General features: G+C 42.3%; 1 protein-coding gene across 1 annotated transcript in view; it reads left to right on the top strand.

Moving 5' to 3' along the window:
• The window catches only part of LOC115036109 (ephrin-A2-like), a 68,935-nt gene that overhangs the window by 48,379 nt on the left and 1,317 nt on the right, over positions 1 to 19,239 (top strand). The window contains exons 2-3 of the mRNA XM_029494237.1: positions 13,403 to 13,695; positions 18,655 to 18,720. Coding sequence (XP_029350097.1) covers positions 13,403 to 13,695; positions 18,655 to 18,720 — 359 coding nt within the window. The remainder of the gene's footprint in view (positions 1 to 13,402; positions 13,696 to 18,654; positions 18,721 to 19,239) is intronic.

Here is a 19,239-nt window from a genome sequence, read left to right as displayed (position 1 = left end):
GTGTTGCTGCTACCAACATTTTGTTACTGTCTGAAAACAGAGAAAAGTCCACAAATTAAGCTGCCAGTATCCTCCAGCAAATTGTTTGTCAGGCAGTCGAATGGTTTTGGAAACACGCACAAACACACTCTTCTACCAGAATTTGGGTGTCTCTTTCTGCCCATTTCTTTTCTGTTCTCTTCAAGTTCTTTCCTTTTCGGTGGCCCATTTTTATTCGGTAGGATGGTGAAGAGAGCGACAGTTAATGGGACAGGGACAACTGCAAAGAGTCTGGGCCCCTGGGAATCAAACCTGGGACCTGCCCTGCCCATTTCTGTAACTTTTTAAAAGTGCTCTGACACAGCGTGTGCGGGGGTTTACCAGCTGTGAAGGAGCAAGAGAGGGACCAAGGTTTGCATTCATCTCATGTTTTAAATTCCTGACATAGCTATTAATGTTAGTTTTCTTCCATGTTACACTGAGAATGTCTGCACCAGCGGATTGTATGAATGTGTGCGACCCTTGTTTGGATCATTATTGATATTTCGCCCACGTTTTTGCCTTGTCAGACAAGATTTCAAACTTGAACTAAACTTGAAGAGTGCACAAGGTGTTTGTAAGCACAACTTGACTTTAGCTCAGCACAGTTCACTTGGCTACTTGAGCTTCTTGTGTGTGTGGCTATATAAACTGAGGTATTTAGAAATTTCTGAGCAGGAGAAGAATTGTTGCTGTTGTTTGTGTCGAGGAAAGTCTGTCTGTTGTGTTTTTGGCTATGTCCCCTTGAACTTGGCCCCTAAATTGAACTGAAACTGAGTGACAAACACATTGACACAAACAGAATGGAGAGATTTAAGGGATTGGTGTGATGGAGATGAGAGCGGAGAGATGGACATGGAGGGAGAATGAGAGAGAGGAAGTAGCAGGTGCTTGCTGGTAGAGTCAGACGGCATTGACCTTCACTCCATCCAGAACCACGTACAACATTTAGCACATATGGCTGCGCTTAATGTGGCGAGACTTCAATATGCGCGGGTGGTTGTGTCTGTGTGTTTCCACTTTTGATGTGCTTGCTTGTAGGTGTGTGATTATTAGAATGAGCGTGCATGCTTCCATGAGTGTGTCTTTTGGTTTTGTTTACATGCCAGTGTTTATTTGTGCATTGCCATTTGGGGAAGTGTGTGTGTGCGTGTGTGTGTGTGTCCGTGGCTGCGCGTGTGCATGCACGCCTGCAAACACAGTGTGTATCTTAATTGGACTCCATTCAAGTGTTTAATTACTCATTAGAGATGCTGCAAAGCAATCTATACAGCAGCTTTCCCTGTTCGCTCCCTCTGCCCTCTGTGACTTCCAGCCCACCGAGACTCAAACGCTTTGACCCAAACTACATGGATTAGTTCACCTCGTCAATCTAGATCAACCCATTCATATAAGATGAAGATCCTTAAGGCAGGGTGTGATGCCAGACTAAGACAGACAGCTAATAAGCCAGTGAGCCAGTCACTCAGCTGACACTGAGCCAGTTTGTTCGTGTGTAAGATTAGTGGTCAGTCAGTCAATCAGACAGCCGGGCCGCTTTTTCATCCATTTATCTAGGTAGTCAGACCATGAGCCAGACATCCAGCGGGCCAGGAAGCCTGAGAGTCTTTTTAGCTGGCCAATCAGTTACTCGCATAATTTTGTCGTCACTGCGGCCGTCACTCCGTTGATCTGTCAGTCAGATTGAGGAAGAAGCAGTTGAGCCTCTTTTTTTTAAAGGCGTCTTTTTAAGTACAGCGAAAGTCCAAATGGAACACAAGTGAACAAAAAATAAATAAATACCAAAACAGTTCAGGGGAACGGTCAAATATTGAGGACGGATTCAAAATAAGAAATACCAACAGCCTGAAAATAAATAACGAGGTAAAAAAGATAAAGAGAAAGAAAAAAAAAAACTGATTATTTAAAGTTTGCTTTAAAAATGATTCAAGATGTTGTGATTGAACATTTATCACTATTTGGTTGAATGTGAAATTAAAAGATCATAAATATTAAGAAGTCAACACGTGGTGGCTTCGGGTTTGCAACTCTGCCCCTTTGACGAAGGACTTTCTCGCCAAACGTCAGCCAGATGTTTTGGCGGAAACATACTGATGAAAAGAATCTGTTAGTCTTCATAAGCTATTGCCGTCCACGTTGATTGACAACCAAATCCCGGGGTCATTAAAACTTCATAAAATCTTAAGAATGCGTGAGTACTGACGGGATGAAAAATAAATCATCTGGATCTTCTCCCTTCTTCAAACACTGACTCAGTGGAGACGTGACATTTCTGCAGGGCGCCGACATAAATCCGTTTCTTGTCTACGTTGTGTTGAGAGATTCCCATTGGTGTACTTGGACACCAGCCACGAGATCCTTGTCGCTCCACTTTGGGCCAAACCTGTCGATACCAATACAGCCCCGCTGCTATTTATGCTGTCGACGGTGCCAAAACCGGTGCTGCATCACGGTGGATGCCCCTCCAGAAAACGAAGAGACAGATATAGGCATATCATGCACTCTGCCTGTCAGCTTGTCAGATGCACTGTGTGTGCCGGAGCTTTCATCTCGTCTGTCTGACTAACTCGTCCTTCTTGTCCATCCATCAGTGGCTTTGTCACTCTATCTGTCTGGCTTTTGTTCCTATACCACTTTTTGTGAATACATTTTGGCTTCCACATCACCAAGGTGAAAATTACCCTTCCAGGGGGGCCTGGAGATTTTCCAACATGGTTTGTTATGTTAATGCGGCCCGTGGGTGTCAGATTGTATGTGTCTGTTTGTATAACTGGGAGCACGTTTGTGTGGGCAGTGTATGCATTTGCCACGGATTGGCATCGGAGGCGGTGCTCAATCCACGGTGGGAGTGGGGGGCGGGGGGGGGGGGGGGGCTGTGATGTCGCCCGTCTTGAAGAAAAACATAATAACCTTTCAGATGTGCTGAATGTCACCGCGGTGATCTATGGGTGACGTTATTCAGGATGACAGATGTGGAACTTGTCAAAACAACACAACTTGAGCTCGACAATGGGATTGTGGGGCTTTTTTGATGGTTTGTTTTTCAGGCAGCCACTTTGTACATACAGTATGACATGCGTGGCGCGTGTTGTGTGTTGTTTGTGTTGTTTGTGTTGTTTGTGCCGTTGGTTCCATCTGCACATGTTTGCGTTGAGCATGTGAACAAGAGCTAATTCCCATAATTGAACATGTGCATTTGTGTCTATGAATACCAGAATTTCTGCACCGTGCTGTCCGTGTTGCCAGAATGTGTTACATGTGTCTCAGCGCGTGTGTGACATATTAATGCATATTTGTGTAGGCGAGCCAACAGAGGCAGATAAAACAGGAAAAAAAAGGAGTTATTGGTTGAAATGAGCAAATACATTTTCCTCCATTTTTGATTGATCGTCAGTTCTCTATCATTACGTGTGTGACAAAGTGGCAGTAAAGCAGCAGACTCATACAAGGGGCGTGGCCCTGGAAAAAGCCAGCACTGCACTTCCCCAGTTGCTGCAGCAGCACGACATTTAACTCTGTCTGTCTTAAAACAGCGCATTTGTGGAGTTCCACTGCGTGTGCCGTTGAAGTGCGCCGATCGGGAGAGTTTCCTCAGCTGTCTGGGCTGCACGGCGCACGCCCACAAATGAAATCAGGTGCAGTCGACAGACTGAGTCATGGAGAGCGTTCAAATGAATTAAGGTAGCTTCATGAGACCCAAAGAAGGCCGTCGCTACACTGTCCTTCCTTGCTGTTGGAAGCCTGGATGCAACAACAGCCTTCATATCAGTTATGCAGCTTCACTGAGAAGAAGAAAGTAGATATAAGTAGCCAACAAGTGCGACAACTGTAAGCTGGCGTCCTTCGTTTTTTAAAGTTTTCAGTTGACACTCTCGCTCGTGCGTATAAATATGAGCGGAGGTGTAAATGTTTCAGCGTTTGGTTGTATAGAAGGAAGTTAACATATTTACCTTGCCCCAAATACCTACGCATCAGCAGAAACACCACGGGAATCACAGGCGGTGATGGCAGCATGAGGAAGGAGCACCGCATGCTGAGAGAAAAGCAAAAAGAGTCGAAGCAAAATCTGTGTGTGTGTGTGTGTGTGTAGGGTGTGTAGGATGGGGAGGAAGCCATTTTAAATATTCAAAAAGAATGAACAGAAAGCAGAGAGACACTGGATTTGGGGCAATGAAAATACACTAATGGGGGGGAGGGGGGTTAGACAGAAAAGAGAAGAAGGAAGAGAAGACAAAAGTAAGTGGGGGATGAGACTGCTGACGACTGATATGTGAAGGTAATGCCAAAAGATGCCGCCGTTCTCCTGGAGGGGAAGTGAGGAAAAAGACAGAAAAAGAAGGCGAGCGAGTAACTCAAAGTGAAGTGAATGGCGTTGAAGAGTGAAGGAAAGGAGATAAAGTGGCACCGAAGACAGGAGCAGACGAAGATGGAAGAGTTAGAAGTGGAGAGTAATGTGCAGTTAAATGGGGAGACAGTGAGAGTGATTTAAGCTGCGGCACACCAGCCTGAGACAGCAACCCAACCCAAGACACTTACACACACACACACACACACACACATAACCAAGCATCCTGCCAAAAAGCCAAATGAGGTGAAATTGGTCACATTTCAGATGAGAAATATGATTTTTTTTTTTTTTTTTTTTTTTTTTTTTATACATTTTAAATGCACCACATTTTTTATTTGGCCAACTGTAGCTGGAATCGGCTACGGTTAGGGAGGGATAAAGGCGCAATCTTTTTGTGGGGGTATGTGGTAGAGAGCAAACTGGTGGTTCATTACTGTCAATAAGAGAATGATGATAAAGAAGGTGCTGGCAGAAAGCATCACCCACTGCGCCTGCTGATGGAAGCTGTTGGTTGAATTTTCCCAACTTTTTGACTTGAGCTGAAGTGAAGATAAATCGGATGTTCAAACTGGAAATCAATCAACATCTGACACATCCATCTCTTTTTTTTTTTTTTTTGTCACTCATTTTCTAAAGAATGTGGACTGATGTGGTGAATAACTGGTACATTTTTCCAATCCCTTTTGACCATGTAAGAGAATGTGAACAGAATTCACTTGGCAGTTTTGATGCTCATCTTCCTGGTTTTTAGTTAAAGACGCCCTGTGGAGTTTCCAAAAAAAAAAACGAAAAAGCTGTTTGCTAGATTTCCTTTCATGGTAAAGCATTTATTTTTAAATATTTCAAATTGTTATTTATATACAGTGACATTTTGATTGAATTAGCCGTCCTCTTATTTGCTGCTTTGCTGGAAAATTAAAACATGCTAAATCTTGAACGTGTACATAATGTTGCCCAAAATGGCAACTCCATCTAAAATTAGATCTACCAGATCGATATATATCGAGTTATGTCGTGTCATTACTAATTTAACTGCGCCGACGACCTGTCCTTTTCCTTTTTGACAGTCTTTGTAACTTGAGCATTTTCTCTAACCGATGTCCCACCGTGGCGTCTTTTTTTTTTTTATTAGGCCACAAGCATGAATGTTACCGAGAGTGATGGAGGGAGATGAAGTGAAGCTGAATGAAAAGAGAGAAAATCATGCGTGGAGAGAGGGGTGACATAGTGAGACGATGCGAAAGAGATGGAAAGAATGGAGGAGAGAGAGATTAAAGCGTGCTTTGATGTTTGCTCGCTGATCCGGCCCGCTGTTTAGGACGCAGACAGGTATGGTAAACATCCAAAGCTTCTCCAAACGGACTTTGATCACAGCCACGCTGGGAGATGATGTCCATGACTCAGTGGTGTCAGAATATAAAGGAGTGGCCACTACACACAGATATTTTGCATTTACAGTATGTAAATACACACACTCTGTGGACTCGCCTGAATTCTTCTCCTTTCTCTCCTAGTCGTACGTTTGAACTCTTCAGTTTTCAGTTTTCTTTTCGTCCTGATGTACGCACACAATACCGTAACACCCTTTTTACGGCCTCTGGATGAGCCTTTTACATCCTTGATGAGAGCCAGCAGCCAAAAGCCAAGTCCTTCAGCTTCATCTGGCTAACTTCACTAGACAATACAATTGCCCTGTGAAAGTGAGGAGAATCTGTTAGACATCGGGGGATTAGGAACGAAGCAAACCATCATATCATATTGCGCAGGTTTATACACAAGACAGTATTAAAAAGAAATGGCTCCAAGTGGTGGAACAAAACACTGAAAAGACCGCGTACGGAACAACATGCATCTTGACAACCAACTGTTTGATGGGCATATTTTAAGATTTTTTTGTCACAAAGACACAGTTCAGTTTTCACAAGCAGTACTCCTTTCCCCTTCTGGAGATAATTACCACGTTCTCCTTCTTTTGGTACTTTTAAGTGTGGAAATTATGTAGATTGTAAATATGCCAGAGATAGAAAAGAACTGTCTTTCTCTGGAAATGAAAGATGAAGAAGCTTTATCTCTTCTTTATAAATTTTTCTTGTACTGGCAATAACAATTTAAACAGAACTAGTAAAAGGATTAGTGGACTTTTATAATTTTGCACCCGACTTTGCTCTAAAATATATGAAAGGCACTATGTGTAGAAGACGAGACACTCCCAGAAAAAAGTGGTGGAGGTTTTGTCACATGTTGTCTTTGATGGCCATTATCTGGTTGGTTTAGCCAGCTCCTTTGGGAGTTCCTCTAAATGCCATACACCTGCACAACACCGAGCTAAACACGCCTCCATTAAAGGTGGAAAAACAGGAAAGGGCCTTTGAAGTATTTCTGGAAATGATTTTGGGACTGATAAGCAACAGCTAGGCCTCAGGTACTGTACAGAGTTAGTACAAACATGATTAAGTAAACGTATGATGAGCAGAAGCGCAACAGCGAGAAATGAGTCTGGCAAAAGTGCCCTGAGGTTTTTTCAAAGTTTGAAGGCTTGGTCACACCAAACAGTGATACAATGCTGTGGAGCTCACCGCTAACACGCTAGCCAGCCAGGCTAATTGACGTCCTCCCTCTATTTTCCCACCTGGCATTGTGTTCATCATTGCACACCACTTTGTGCAATAAAAAGTCATTGAAGGGAGACAATGCACTTTTCTGAATAAATGTGCTCTCGAATGGTCAGCTCCCAAACAGGCCCCAATTCAACCGGAATGAACTGAAAACATTCAGGCCTTCATGACAAAAAAGAATTAATTAGGTGTTTGCAGTAAGACTGAAATAACAAAGAAGCCCTGATGAAAAAGAACGGCCAAGCATTCACTCCCTTTTTGGTTGCATGTAAACTACTTTCTGTGAACGAGAAACTGAATTCACAACAGAACATTGGTTGTTGGAAATGGCGAGGGGGCGAAACACAACAATAATGGTGTTATTACAATGTCAAATGTAATAGCAGTGTGTTATCGCAGAGTTTTAACGCTGTTGTTTTTAAAGTTCTTGAAACACTTGATATGCTCATACTTTGCTGAAACCTTGTTATATTGACAGCGATGTGAGAACTTCATAGGTCAGTTCACAAAGACTATTTTCCTCGTGTGATATCCGGCCATGCAGACAGGTCTGCTTTCCCTCTGCCGAGGTTTTGCGACGTGTCTGTGAATGCCATTTAGTGCCATCCGAATGCAAAGAAGTTTCAATGAGATTTTTGGTTTGGCGATGTTTTCGGCATTGGAAAAGAAATTCAACAGCAAGGAGCTGCTATTGGTTATTCAGCACATCTCACTGTGGCGAGAGATTTCAGTGAAACCGCTTTCTACATAAGAAATAGTCCCTGTGACAACAGTTGACAGTGTGTGACAATAATGAAATTCTATTCATGTCTATTCACCTCACTTTTTTTTTGGGAAAGGCTGAACTGACACTTTGAGAGTAAGAGGATTCCACAGACTAGGCATCAAGTCGAGAGCAGGGAGATAAATTATTCATACTTTGCCATGAAGACAATCAACATGATCAAGAACATGACAACATAACAGTAAATCCTGCTTTGCAATTCTCTTATCAGGAAGATTATTTCTTTGTAAATTTTTGTGGGGATTTTCTTGCAAACCCCCCCCCCCCCAAAAAAAAAAAAAAAAAAAAAAAACGAAACAGATGTCACAATGTCTAATAGTTCATAAATTGCTTGGCACTAATGATATAATAATCCTAAAACGTGATAATATGATAAATTCATTGTGTTGATATCAAACTGTTATAGCACAATTTATTGAACTTATTTTTTATGCCTGAGGACTGCGCTTATTCGGTGGGCGCCCTTCGGATTTGGGTCTAAAAGGAAGCAGCTTTTTTGATCAAGAGGGGAAGCAGTGTGGTCTTGGGTCTATTCCAGCCTTAACTGGAAACACTCTTTCTTTACTTATCAGCATTGTCATTTTGGTACAAATTATAGGTTTACCTCAGATAATTTTGCGTTGTATATATTGTCAGTACAATGTATCTTTTCAAAGGTGAAGCAAAGGCTGAATTTACTCATGACTCACTATGAGTAAATAAACTTGGTGGTGCTTTTTTTTTTTTAAACACTGGATCTCAAAATTATGCCGAGCATAATATACTGTAAACATACAGTGAAGAGTCCTGAGATACCCATCGTGTGTGTCTGGATTCAGTTGGGTTTTTCTCTAAACAGCTAGAAATGCATGCAATTTCACAAAGGGCGCATTGAAGACTCTGAAAAGCGGGGTTAATGTTAACTGCCCACACAGTGCCTCCAGCATTGATGTCGCCGTGTACTGAGTGCACCTCTACATCACTGCACCAGGTGGAAAGGTCAAATTGTTCAGTCGCTCTTTAAAGCTAACAGCACGGCTATAGTGCTGACCCACCGTGAATCAATCTGTGAATCTTTTCTTCTTTTATGAGAAGATGAGCCACGTTTACAATGGCAGTCCAGGAAATAGCTTTATGCCCATATTCACAGGCTGACGTGAGCTCTTTCTTGTATGAAGTGTAGGTCGAAGGCGAAAGACTTACAAACAAGCTTGGGACCTTCGGGCCCTTCCAGATTCACACATATACCAACAACATATCGTAGGCTCAGTTGTTTTTAGCCTTTTAGCCTGTGGACATTATGCCTCATTTGTGCTGAGACTTTCTGCCGCAGGGAAACTTCTAATGCCTGTTAGTGTAAGTGATTTTTTACCTTTTAATTTGTGTCTTTTAATTTACTGCACCTCCGGGTTGTTTTTCATATCTGTTACTGTCACGATATAACATACGTAGGAGTCGGGAGAGTTGTATTTATTCATCATAAAAATACACTCACAAAAGAAAAAAGAAAAAGACTAAAGGCTTTCTTATTTCACAGGTTCTAAGTTTTACATAGCCTCCAGCTAAACACGTTGGATGAATAATTATGCGTATAGTTTACCTTTCGTTTTGATGCCAGCGCGTATCAAATGTTAAAGTGGCCCATTCTAAACCAAGCACTGGAAAATTCACCATATTTGGAGGGAAAATGAACACTCTAATACCCCACGCTGTGTTATAATCGTTAACAGTCAAAAAGTTGATTTTATGTCAGCAGTACGGCAGTTTGATGCTCCCCCTCTTCAAACAGATTGGGATAATACTGCAATGTTCCAAGCTTGAAATAAACACATATGACAGCCCTGCTCCCAGCACTGGATTAAAGCAGACCAAGAGGAAAGAGAGCTTTAACACATCTGTAAAGTAGTTTAATGATCAAATAAATTGAAAAAGAAGATGTTCTGTTTGTCATCAATTTACTGCTGAGTTAAATATTAATATATTTGGCCACATCAGCAAAAATCACAACACGCACATCATGTTGATGTGAAACATTATCTGTGTGCGATCACCTTTCTTTCCAAATGTATCAGTTATATAAATCATAATTCATAAGTCCGGTGAGGAGGGGACACGCTGCAAGCTGGAGTGCCTTCCCGTGTCTTTTTTGGCCAACGCAGCGCCTGTGTTTAATTCCAAATGACACGTAGCCTGAGAGGCAGCGATGCAGTCACTCACACATACGCTCATCCGCACATAGCTGCACACCACCAGCATGTACTGTTTAACAGCTTGAAGTGCGGGCGGCCACACACCTGCGCACACAGAGACACACACCGATTCCTCCCCTGGCTGTGTTAAGAATGCAGACAGTGTCACAGGAGCAGGGCAGGCACTGAGTACCTTAATACAGCCTAATGTATCCTGGCGCATTAGGCCTTCCTTGGGTTGAGCACCCTCGCTCATTTTACGAAGCCACTTTATCATTTAACCAAACGTGCACAAACACAGACGTGTAACCATCGAAGCGCACAAACACCCACACACTCTTCTGGGTATAACCAAAGTGCTAATGCTCCGATGGTAGTCATCCATAAATGTTTCAACCCGCAATCAATAGGCAAAGCACATTTGTCTCAAATGGGAACCCACAGTCGTACAAATTGAAATGAAAGACAGAGAACTCTTTCTCCATCTGCTCTTCCTCCAGCTGGCCTCCTCCTCCTCTTTTGCTCTGTCTTTCCTTTTTTTTTTTTGCCTCATTTCATGCAGGCTCATTATGCCTCCTCCTGCCGTCTCTCCTTTCTTTTTGGTTTGTCTACTGCCTGCCTGCCTATTTGTGTTTCTCCCTTACCTTCTCTTTCTTTGTTTGGCTCCCTCTGTTCTCTCCTTTTGGTCCTTTTTTTTTTTTTATTTTTCATTCTGTGCATTTTCCCTCGGTTTTTTTCTCTTTGCCTTTCTTTCCCTTTAGTTGGTAATCAGAGTTGATTGGGAGCAGAAAGAGCTGAGAGGAGCTCCCAAGTGGATCAATGCCTCTAAATGATCTGTTCAAGGATCCCTTTAGAACCTGCAAAACTCAGCCTGATAGGGCACCGAAGCATGAAGGCGCTCGTTTCACATCTAACTCACTTCCTGATTTGCCCTCTGGGAGAGAGATAGGTCTGCCGTCATTGGGATAATTTGTCCCAAAGCTAAATATCCCACTAACCACAAGTGCTTAGACCGAAATATCTTCATTCCAAGCAATCAATTACTGTCAAGGTGAAGGGAAAATGATGAATTTGTTTAAAAAGCCCAATCTGCGTGCGTGCATACACTGAGATGGCAAAATTGGCCGGCAACTGGCTTTGTTTATGTTCATTTGACTCGAGAAATTTCCTTCGTCTCAAATTTATAGAGCTTTGAGAAACAAGTTTTGATAACGCAGCGGCTGAATTTTAAATGTATTCGACTTGATACATTTGAAATTAAATTGATTGTAGCCTTGGTGATGGGTGGCGGTAATGACAAACAGCAAAAGAATGTTTGCTACAGACATGCTCACAGAGAGATTTGATATCCAACTAAAATATGAAAGTAATAAATTTTGAACAGCCTTTGAAATGTTAGACAGTTTATTAAAAGAATATCTCTGAATATTGAATTATTTTGGCTTGTTAAAGATTCCAAAAAATTATCTGACATACCCTTGGGACATATTATTCATGCAGTGCCAGTAAATAAAATATCTGAAATATCAAATGATGGGACATCAAAACTATGTATGAAATAAGGACTTTTAATTGCACAAATGTTGCATTTTAAATGTTGATTCATTGTCAAACGTGAAATATTGAAATTTCAGTTTGAAGAACTTTCTGAAAATAGATAACGCGGCTGAATGAAAGTTTCACATCAGAGATGTAAACATTTTTTTTCTATATCGAGCGCAGCCTTTTTTAAAGTTTTAAGTTGTGTGTTTTTCTATGCTTTCGCTGTGACTGATGCTGATAAAGTACTGCCTGCGTATCCAAAGCTTCAAAAACCTCAGTTGTGGCACAAAAGCAGTTAAAATGTAATCCACAATATCACACTGGCGTTACTTCATTACCGTGAACATGGATCCTGCCGACTTTGATTTTGAGTTGATCTGAAACACACCACCTTGTTGCATTGTTGTATTCTAACTCACGGCTGTAAATAATTCAGAACACGCTGAATATTTGCTCCTTCTTGATAAACTTTCAGAAAAAACAACAAAAAAAAAAACAAGTCTAGGTTTTCTTGGAAAATTATTTAACCTTGTTTAAAAATGTAAAATATGATATTAAAATATGAATTCATGACCCATTATTTTTAAACATTTACGAAGCCAGCGGGCCTTGGGCTGGGTGATGCTGATCGTGTGTGTGTGTGTGTGTGTGTGTGTGTGTGTGGAAGGGGAAAAGTTTAGAGTAACTAACACAGTTGGTTTTGATCTTTTAATGGCAATAACAAAAATATAGAATATCTCCAGCGTTATCCTTGAAGAGAGGTTGTTTTCGCTCCAGTTACTTCCAAATTGTAAACAGGAGATCCACTGCTATGTATAGATGCAACACTGGCACCACAACATAAACCTAAATAGAGCTTGTATTATATATAGGTGGAAAAAATCCAGCCATATGTTTCTGATATATTATAACGAAGGAGTAGGGGCTTTTGAATAGCAATGAGGGGAGATAGCAGCCGTGCTCAAGCACCATTTTATGTACACTATTGCCATATGCTACCTGCATTTATTTCACAAGATCCTTGACTCTGTGCCAGAGGGAGGGAGACAGGAAGGAAAATGGCCACAATGCATACCCACTGCAGTGTGTGTATATACTAATATTTCTTCTTCAGTAACCTCTGACCCACTTGCATTCATCACGCCAACATCAATGATGTGTATGTTTGTGGGACTAAGTGGACATTCAGCATAGCTGCCTCTACAAACCCCTGCAGGGTCTGGGATAATAATGTGTGCGCTCTTCCTTCACACGGCCTACTTATTCTGAGTGTCATACGAGCGGGCTTGCTCAGCCACTGGAAAAAAAACTACATTCCAAACAAAAAAATAACTCCTGTGAAGAATAGCTTACCAAGGTTTATTCAAATAAAATATCTCAATATGCTAACTTTTGCCGTAGCCGCAGGGATTAATGAAGATTTTTCTGGCCTTGTTACGTTCATTAAATAAGAGGCGAAAAGCTCAAGGATGTTCTTGCTCTGTATTGGCGTGACTCAGGTGGTTTAAAAACCGTCTGTCAGAAAGTATTCATTCAAGTGTCCTTGAGCAATATCTTGAATCTCTTTGACTCAGTTTGTCATGTTTTTGTGTTTGAGTGTGACCTCTGGTCCCCAAGATGCGCAAACACACAAAGTCCCAACAGCAACAATACAATTTCATTTAATTGCAGAGAACAACATGACTGCAGTAAATGGACGCTCACCACACTTTTCCCTCATGTTATGTGCAGTTATCCAGAAATTAAATACACTGAAGGTCATAAGCATTCACAGATGGTTTTCTCAACGTATGTATCGCATCTCAAGGACTCCTTAGTAAACATTTCTCATAGCCCTTTTACCTCTGCGCCATCATCTAATGCATATTCTGTTTGGAATTGTTTTCCATAAACAAATTTTAAATTCGCTCTCCTTTGTGTCTTGCAGGTTCTGGCATGGAGAGTACAGGGTGGCAGTGAATATCAATGACTATCTGGACATCTACTGTCCTTACTATGAGGGTCCTCCATCACACGGGCGGATGGAGCGCTACATCCTCTTCATGGTCAACCACGAAGGCTACACTTCCTGCCAGCACAGGATGCGTGGCTTCAAGCGCTGGGAGTGCAACCGTCCCAGTGGTCCTGACGGGCCCCTGCGCTTCTCAGAGAAGTTCCAGCTCTTCACTCCCTTCTCCCTGGGCTTTGAGTTTAGGCCTGGACACGAGTACTACTACATCTGTAGGTTACCGGTCATTCCGTGTGCGTGTTTGTTTTTTCTGTCGTGTGTGTGTGAGAGTACACGTGTCTGTGTTTGCACGTTAACCACGCTCCTGCACAATATGCATTTGTAAACAATGTGTAAATATGCAATCAACAGAAGTAGATTGAGAGGGCTCTCAAACAGAGACCACCACGTCGCTCCAACAGCCATCAGCATGCATAAATACACCTTCCAGCTCTCACCCACTCCCCTTACTCTCCCACTCTCTCCCTCTTTATTTTTGATATATCTCTCCGCCTGTGCTGAGATCATAAGTGGTGTGCTCAGCAAAGTGGTAAAAATGTCACTAGGCGTTCTTTATAATCATTTTTATATTAGCTGTATTGATGTTTCTCCTCACTTCAACAAGTGATGTATTAGTACCACAGATGGGCTTTGCCCCCTGAGACAGTTTTTCTGAGCCAAGTTAAAAAGCTATCATTTCCCCGCCAGGCATGGGACAAATAGTGGCTTCAAATTACTCTTAAACATTGTTTTCAGCTGCTCGGTGTGCCAGATGGGTGGGATAAATTTACTGCATCCAGAGAATTTAGAGCAAGATCAGTTGGTAATCACAGAAAAGAACATTAAATTGACTTTCAAAAGCTTTGCTGTCAATGGCCAAACTTTCTGGCGCCGCACATAAAAGTGCAGCTCTGACCATGTTGGAGGCTGCAGGCGCTGAAGAGGCTCACCTGTTTGAATTCACAGACCAGCTGGAGAAATATTTCAATGGAAAATCAGTCGCTTCAAAAGCGGACAGTAACAATTCAAACAATTACCACAGGTCGCTTATGAAAATGCATGCATGCAATGTTTGGAAGCATTGGAATGAATTATCCTTTCAGTTGTTTGTGTGCTGAATGAATATATTTGTGTGCCGGTAATGTTGGGGAAGTTACTGACTGTTTCCAGTTTCCAATCATCATAGTTAGCAACTTTGTTTTCATATTCCGCAGTAAATCGCTCAGACTTCTATTCTGAAGGACACTGACTCTAACCAGTGGCATCTCTGCCACTTCACAACCTGACACATGTTTTTTCATTTATCTCTCCACAGCTGGGTGAAAAATGACCTTAGCCTCTTTTAGTAGGAGATGATGTGTTCTCCCTATGACCTGTAATGGCAAGAGAGTCTTCTACCACCAGTTGAAGGTCTCCGCACAGGAGGAGCATATTTCTTTGACAGTTTTGGGGTTTTTTTTTGCCCTTGGTCAGTGATTCTGATCTCCAAACACTGGCCCAGGTTTAAATTGAATTCATCACGGCATTGGCATGATTTTATTTGTAATGGCAGTAATATAACTTTCTAATAGCTTAGCATGACAGAGTCTGATCGACCGATTATAAGGCTAATGAGATAAAAGCAACGCTGTTTGTTTAAAAAGCATTTACGGGTAGTTCTTTGGACCAGTGTGTTGCCACAAAGACACAGCGGGCAGGAGTCAAGGAGCTAAAGACGGGATGTTAACAGCCACCCGATGTCCCTCTGCACTTTTCCGTCAGCACACACATGCACAAACACACACTCTTTTGTTTTTTAGCCTCATGTAGGGACGGCCAGGGCCTCTCCAGAGTTGTATAGTTGCTGACTATGCTATTGTGTCTTCAGGACCCCTGAGGGTAGTGTGTGTGTGTATGCTGTGGAAATGAGAGTGGGGGGGCTGGTTGTGGGGTCAGTTGTCAAGCAATTGTGAGTCCGTGAAAGGCCATGTCCATCATCCTGACTGACAGCCACACACACATTTGTGTCTCTTGCTGTCTCTCACATGCACAGAGAAACAGACACTCACGCACACACATCAGAAGGACTGGGTAGTTAAAACAATCATTCCACAACAACAATGACCCGCACATGTTTGTGTGTGTGTATGCGAGATGCTCTCTATCTCTCCACCAACACTTTGGTAAGTCAAACACATCAATTTTTGATGGTGAATTGTGGCCAAAAACGGTGCGAGTGTGCGTGTGCCCGTGTGTGCCTGTGTGTGTGCACGCTGGGGTGTGTATTTGTCATGTGGCTGACATGTTGACAGGTCTGCTCCACCTCTTACTTCTCCCAGCTGCCATCTGATGAGGTTGAGTGATTTTCAATGGGTTTTCAGGAGATGCTGGATTGTGGATGTGCTGGGAAACAGTAGCTTTGGAAAAGCTGATAAGACTTTTAAAAAATGACAAAAGTGAAAATCGTCAGAGGGCATAGAGAAAAAGAAAGGGAGGGGCGGGGGGGATATATATCTTTCCACTTCCAGCCCTTCCTCCCGGAGCGTTGCCATTTTTCATTGAAACAGTGAGGAAGGCAAAACAAAGACGTACGACAGGAGAGAAAGCAAAATTTGACGCCAGCAGCGCTTCATAGGGGACAACAAGACAAGACTTTCTCTGCACACTGTAAGGAAGGTGGGGGGTAGTTTGAAGAAACTGGGAGAAAAGGAGACAGCCTACAGAGAAGGTATAAAATGGTAAAGGAGGTGAAGGGCAGAGAGACGGATGGAGGGAGGAGTAGTGGGTACAAAGAGAGGGAGGAGAGGGCAAGGGAAAGGTCAGATTTATTTCCTGTGTGCCATGGATCTTGATGATTGTCGTCCCTGGGGTCACCGTCGGCTCTGGCTATGCAGACTTCCGTGAAGGAGTGGGCCAACAGGTCTCCACACATGCACACTTCTGCAGCTATCAGTGTTTGAGTGCATTCCTTTGCGCATTCACACGCATGTGTGAACGTGTGTGTGTTAGCCATCAGCTCTGCTCAGGTCTCCAGCTCTATTTTACATCAGAGTGAGGTGCGACTAAAAGCCCAGATTCAATTTCGTTTACTTTGCTTTGATGTTTGAATCACGGTAACGTTTTTTTTTTTTTTTTTTTTTTTTTTTTTACATTTTTCTCATTTTCCATTTATTTATTTATTTTCTGGGGGCATTCAGCCACTGCAGCACTGTGGCTATGTGGTTAGCACTGTCACCTCTTGGCGAAAGGGACCTGCATCTGTGGAGAATTCGCATGGATTTCAAGTCAGGTCGATTTAAGAGTCGGTTATTTCCCTAACGTATGAATATGTGTGTGACTGAATCCCAGTGTGTTGGCTCATCCCACACAGACTTGTTTACATTGCCTCAAGTGTTAAGTTTATTTACCAGAGTTCACAAACTCGGGAGCATGGCTGTAAGGGAACTTAAAAGGCTATAATATTAGACACTCTCTGAATGTTCAAAGCAATAAATGTCACTGGAAAAGTAATGGGCTTTATTAATGACCACATTATACACACAAACACACACACTTTACTTACATAGAAAATAGACTCCTTTTTTTCAGCCCTTGATTTACCATCTCTGACATATTTGCATGAAGTGTGATTACAGTTTTGTAGCTGTGTTTTACTTTGTGATCACAGTTGCCCAGTGATGCATAAATCTGCATCATACAAAAACAGCTCAGTACCACCACCACAGACCGACCAGTACATGGCAAGAATTTCCTAAACTATCTTCCGGTGGAACCTGCAGATCAATTAATTCCGCTGCGTCTTTGTCCTTACCTGGTTTTGTATTTCTCCACTGTCTCCCTGCCATCCCATGAATAGGCAGGGGAGCTTAAAGTGATTGGGGTGGATTATGTTGAGGTTTGATATCTCCCCGACAATTGCTATTGACTGTTGTGTTGTGGAGCCAATACTGGATTATCGACAGGGAGGGCTCCAAATCCCCTGCAGCCACCAAAGCCCGGGTTCGCTGTGTGTCAGTTGGATTGGGATATTTTAAATAATTGTGAATTTGTTTGAGAGCAGGTGCTACTAAATTACAATATCATCTGAAAGGATAACAGCTGTATCTGGCTGCTGTATTATTACTTATAGGACATGTACCTGTGTTCTTCAATATTTTTTTAATTATCGCCAACAAATCCAATTTCAAGGCCAAAATGAATTTTTTGTTTATCTCTCAATCGCTCCAACTCCTCTTTCGTAGCCGTTTTACTCAGTCCCCAGCTCATGAATTCCTAATAAACACATAAATCTTAAAAATAGCTCTAAGATGAATGTTCACCTAATATTCTACAAGGAACATTCATGTGATAAATCTGCTGGGCACTGCAGTGTTTAGGCAAACTCAGTCAACGGTCAGCTAATGGTATATTTGGGGGGGTGGGGTACTATTTTCAGCAGTGGATTAATACACATTTGGTGCTCTAGTTGGACTAAAAATAAACTAGTACCCACGTTGACATAGTGACTAACTTAAAGAAATACGTATCAGACTTACTGTACTTGTGAGTACAATGAATTCTCTATCACTACAGAAAAAACAATCACCCGGTTCAATCGTCAGTTGCACTTTTTTTTTTGTTTTTGAATTGAAAAGATCACACCAATCGCCAACCTACCTGATGATAACCCTCATAGCCCTCAGTGACAATACAGAACAATGATAAAAAAAAGTATTAGATGTCAATTTTATTTTTGCTAGTAGCCTTGTCTTTCCCTGATACTTTCATAAAAAATACAAATACATTTAATTAGTGGCATTTATATGATTAACTTAATCTGAAGCAAGACGGGTCATGAGTGTAAAATAAATAAAGTTGTAGCATTGGGCTTCCTGCTAACTAGCGTGAGCAAATTACCTTAAAAGTTGCAGAGATACGATGAAACTTGAACCCCTTCTCGAGTTTGCTTTGAGGCGTTTTGCTGCTCGCCCCGGACAATCCTTCGCACATCGTTTACGGTGACTTTTGGTAAATCCAACACGTACATTGCTTGAATCGGAATCCATCGCTGCTCTCCGAACAGCCGTACCGGAAGTGGAAGGGTCTGGGCCGGAAGTGTCCTAACATCCTTAGCCCAAATGCGGAAGTGATGTGTGCATAGAGTCAATCAGGAGCACAAATCGTGTTATCATTCAGCTAATCTCCTCTTTCAATCTCTGTCCTTTTTGTTTTAGCGTCTCCTCATCCAAACCACGTGGGGCGGGCATGTCTAAAGCTGAAGGTGTATGTCAGACCTCCAGGTAAGTCACGCTCCAACTACACGTCCACACTCACACACAAACACACGTTCACACGTGTACACAAAAGTCCAGATTGGCTATCAGAGTAAAAATAAGAGGGGAACAACAGGTCTGATAGAATGCCCCAGCAACACTCTCTGCTCTGATTCCCTGACCAGCCGGGCGACACTTTAACACCGATGCAAATACACACAGCGAAAACGCACACACATGCTGACACATTAAAGCACGCGTAGGCGTGTACGTGGTGTGAACACACACGCACTGTGAGAAGGATGCGCGTGCACGCAGGCACAAAGTGGCATACGCACTTCACATCAAATCACATCACATCACACCGGGTGTGAGGGAGACCTTCTGTCCTTGCAGAGAGAGAACTGAGGAGACTGAAAGTGCTCTCTGAAAAATGCTACCGAGCTTCGACATCACTCCGCCGGCTAGATTTACTCGCAAGGAATGAGGGAGTAATCTAATAATAAATCCATCACGTACAGTAGAAGTCTAATCTAATAATAGACA

The sequence above is a fragment of the Echeneis naucrates genome, chromosome 22 (genome assembly GCF_900963305.1).
Source record: "Echeneis naucrates chromosome 22, fEcheNa1.1, whole genome shotgun sequence".
NCBI lineage: Eukaryota > Metazoa > Chordata > Actinopteri > Carangiformes > Echeneidae > Echeneis > Echeneis naucrates.
The sequence above is the reverse complement of the archived record's forward strand: the minus strand, read 5'-3'. Positions and strand labels throughout refer to the sequence as shown.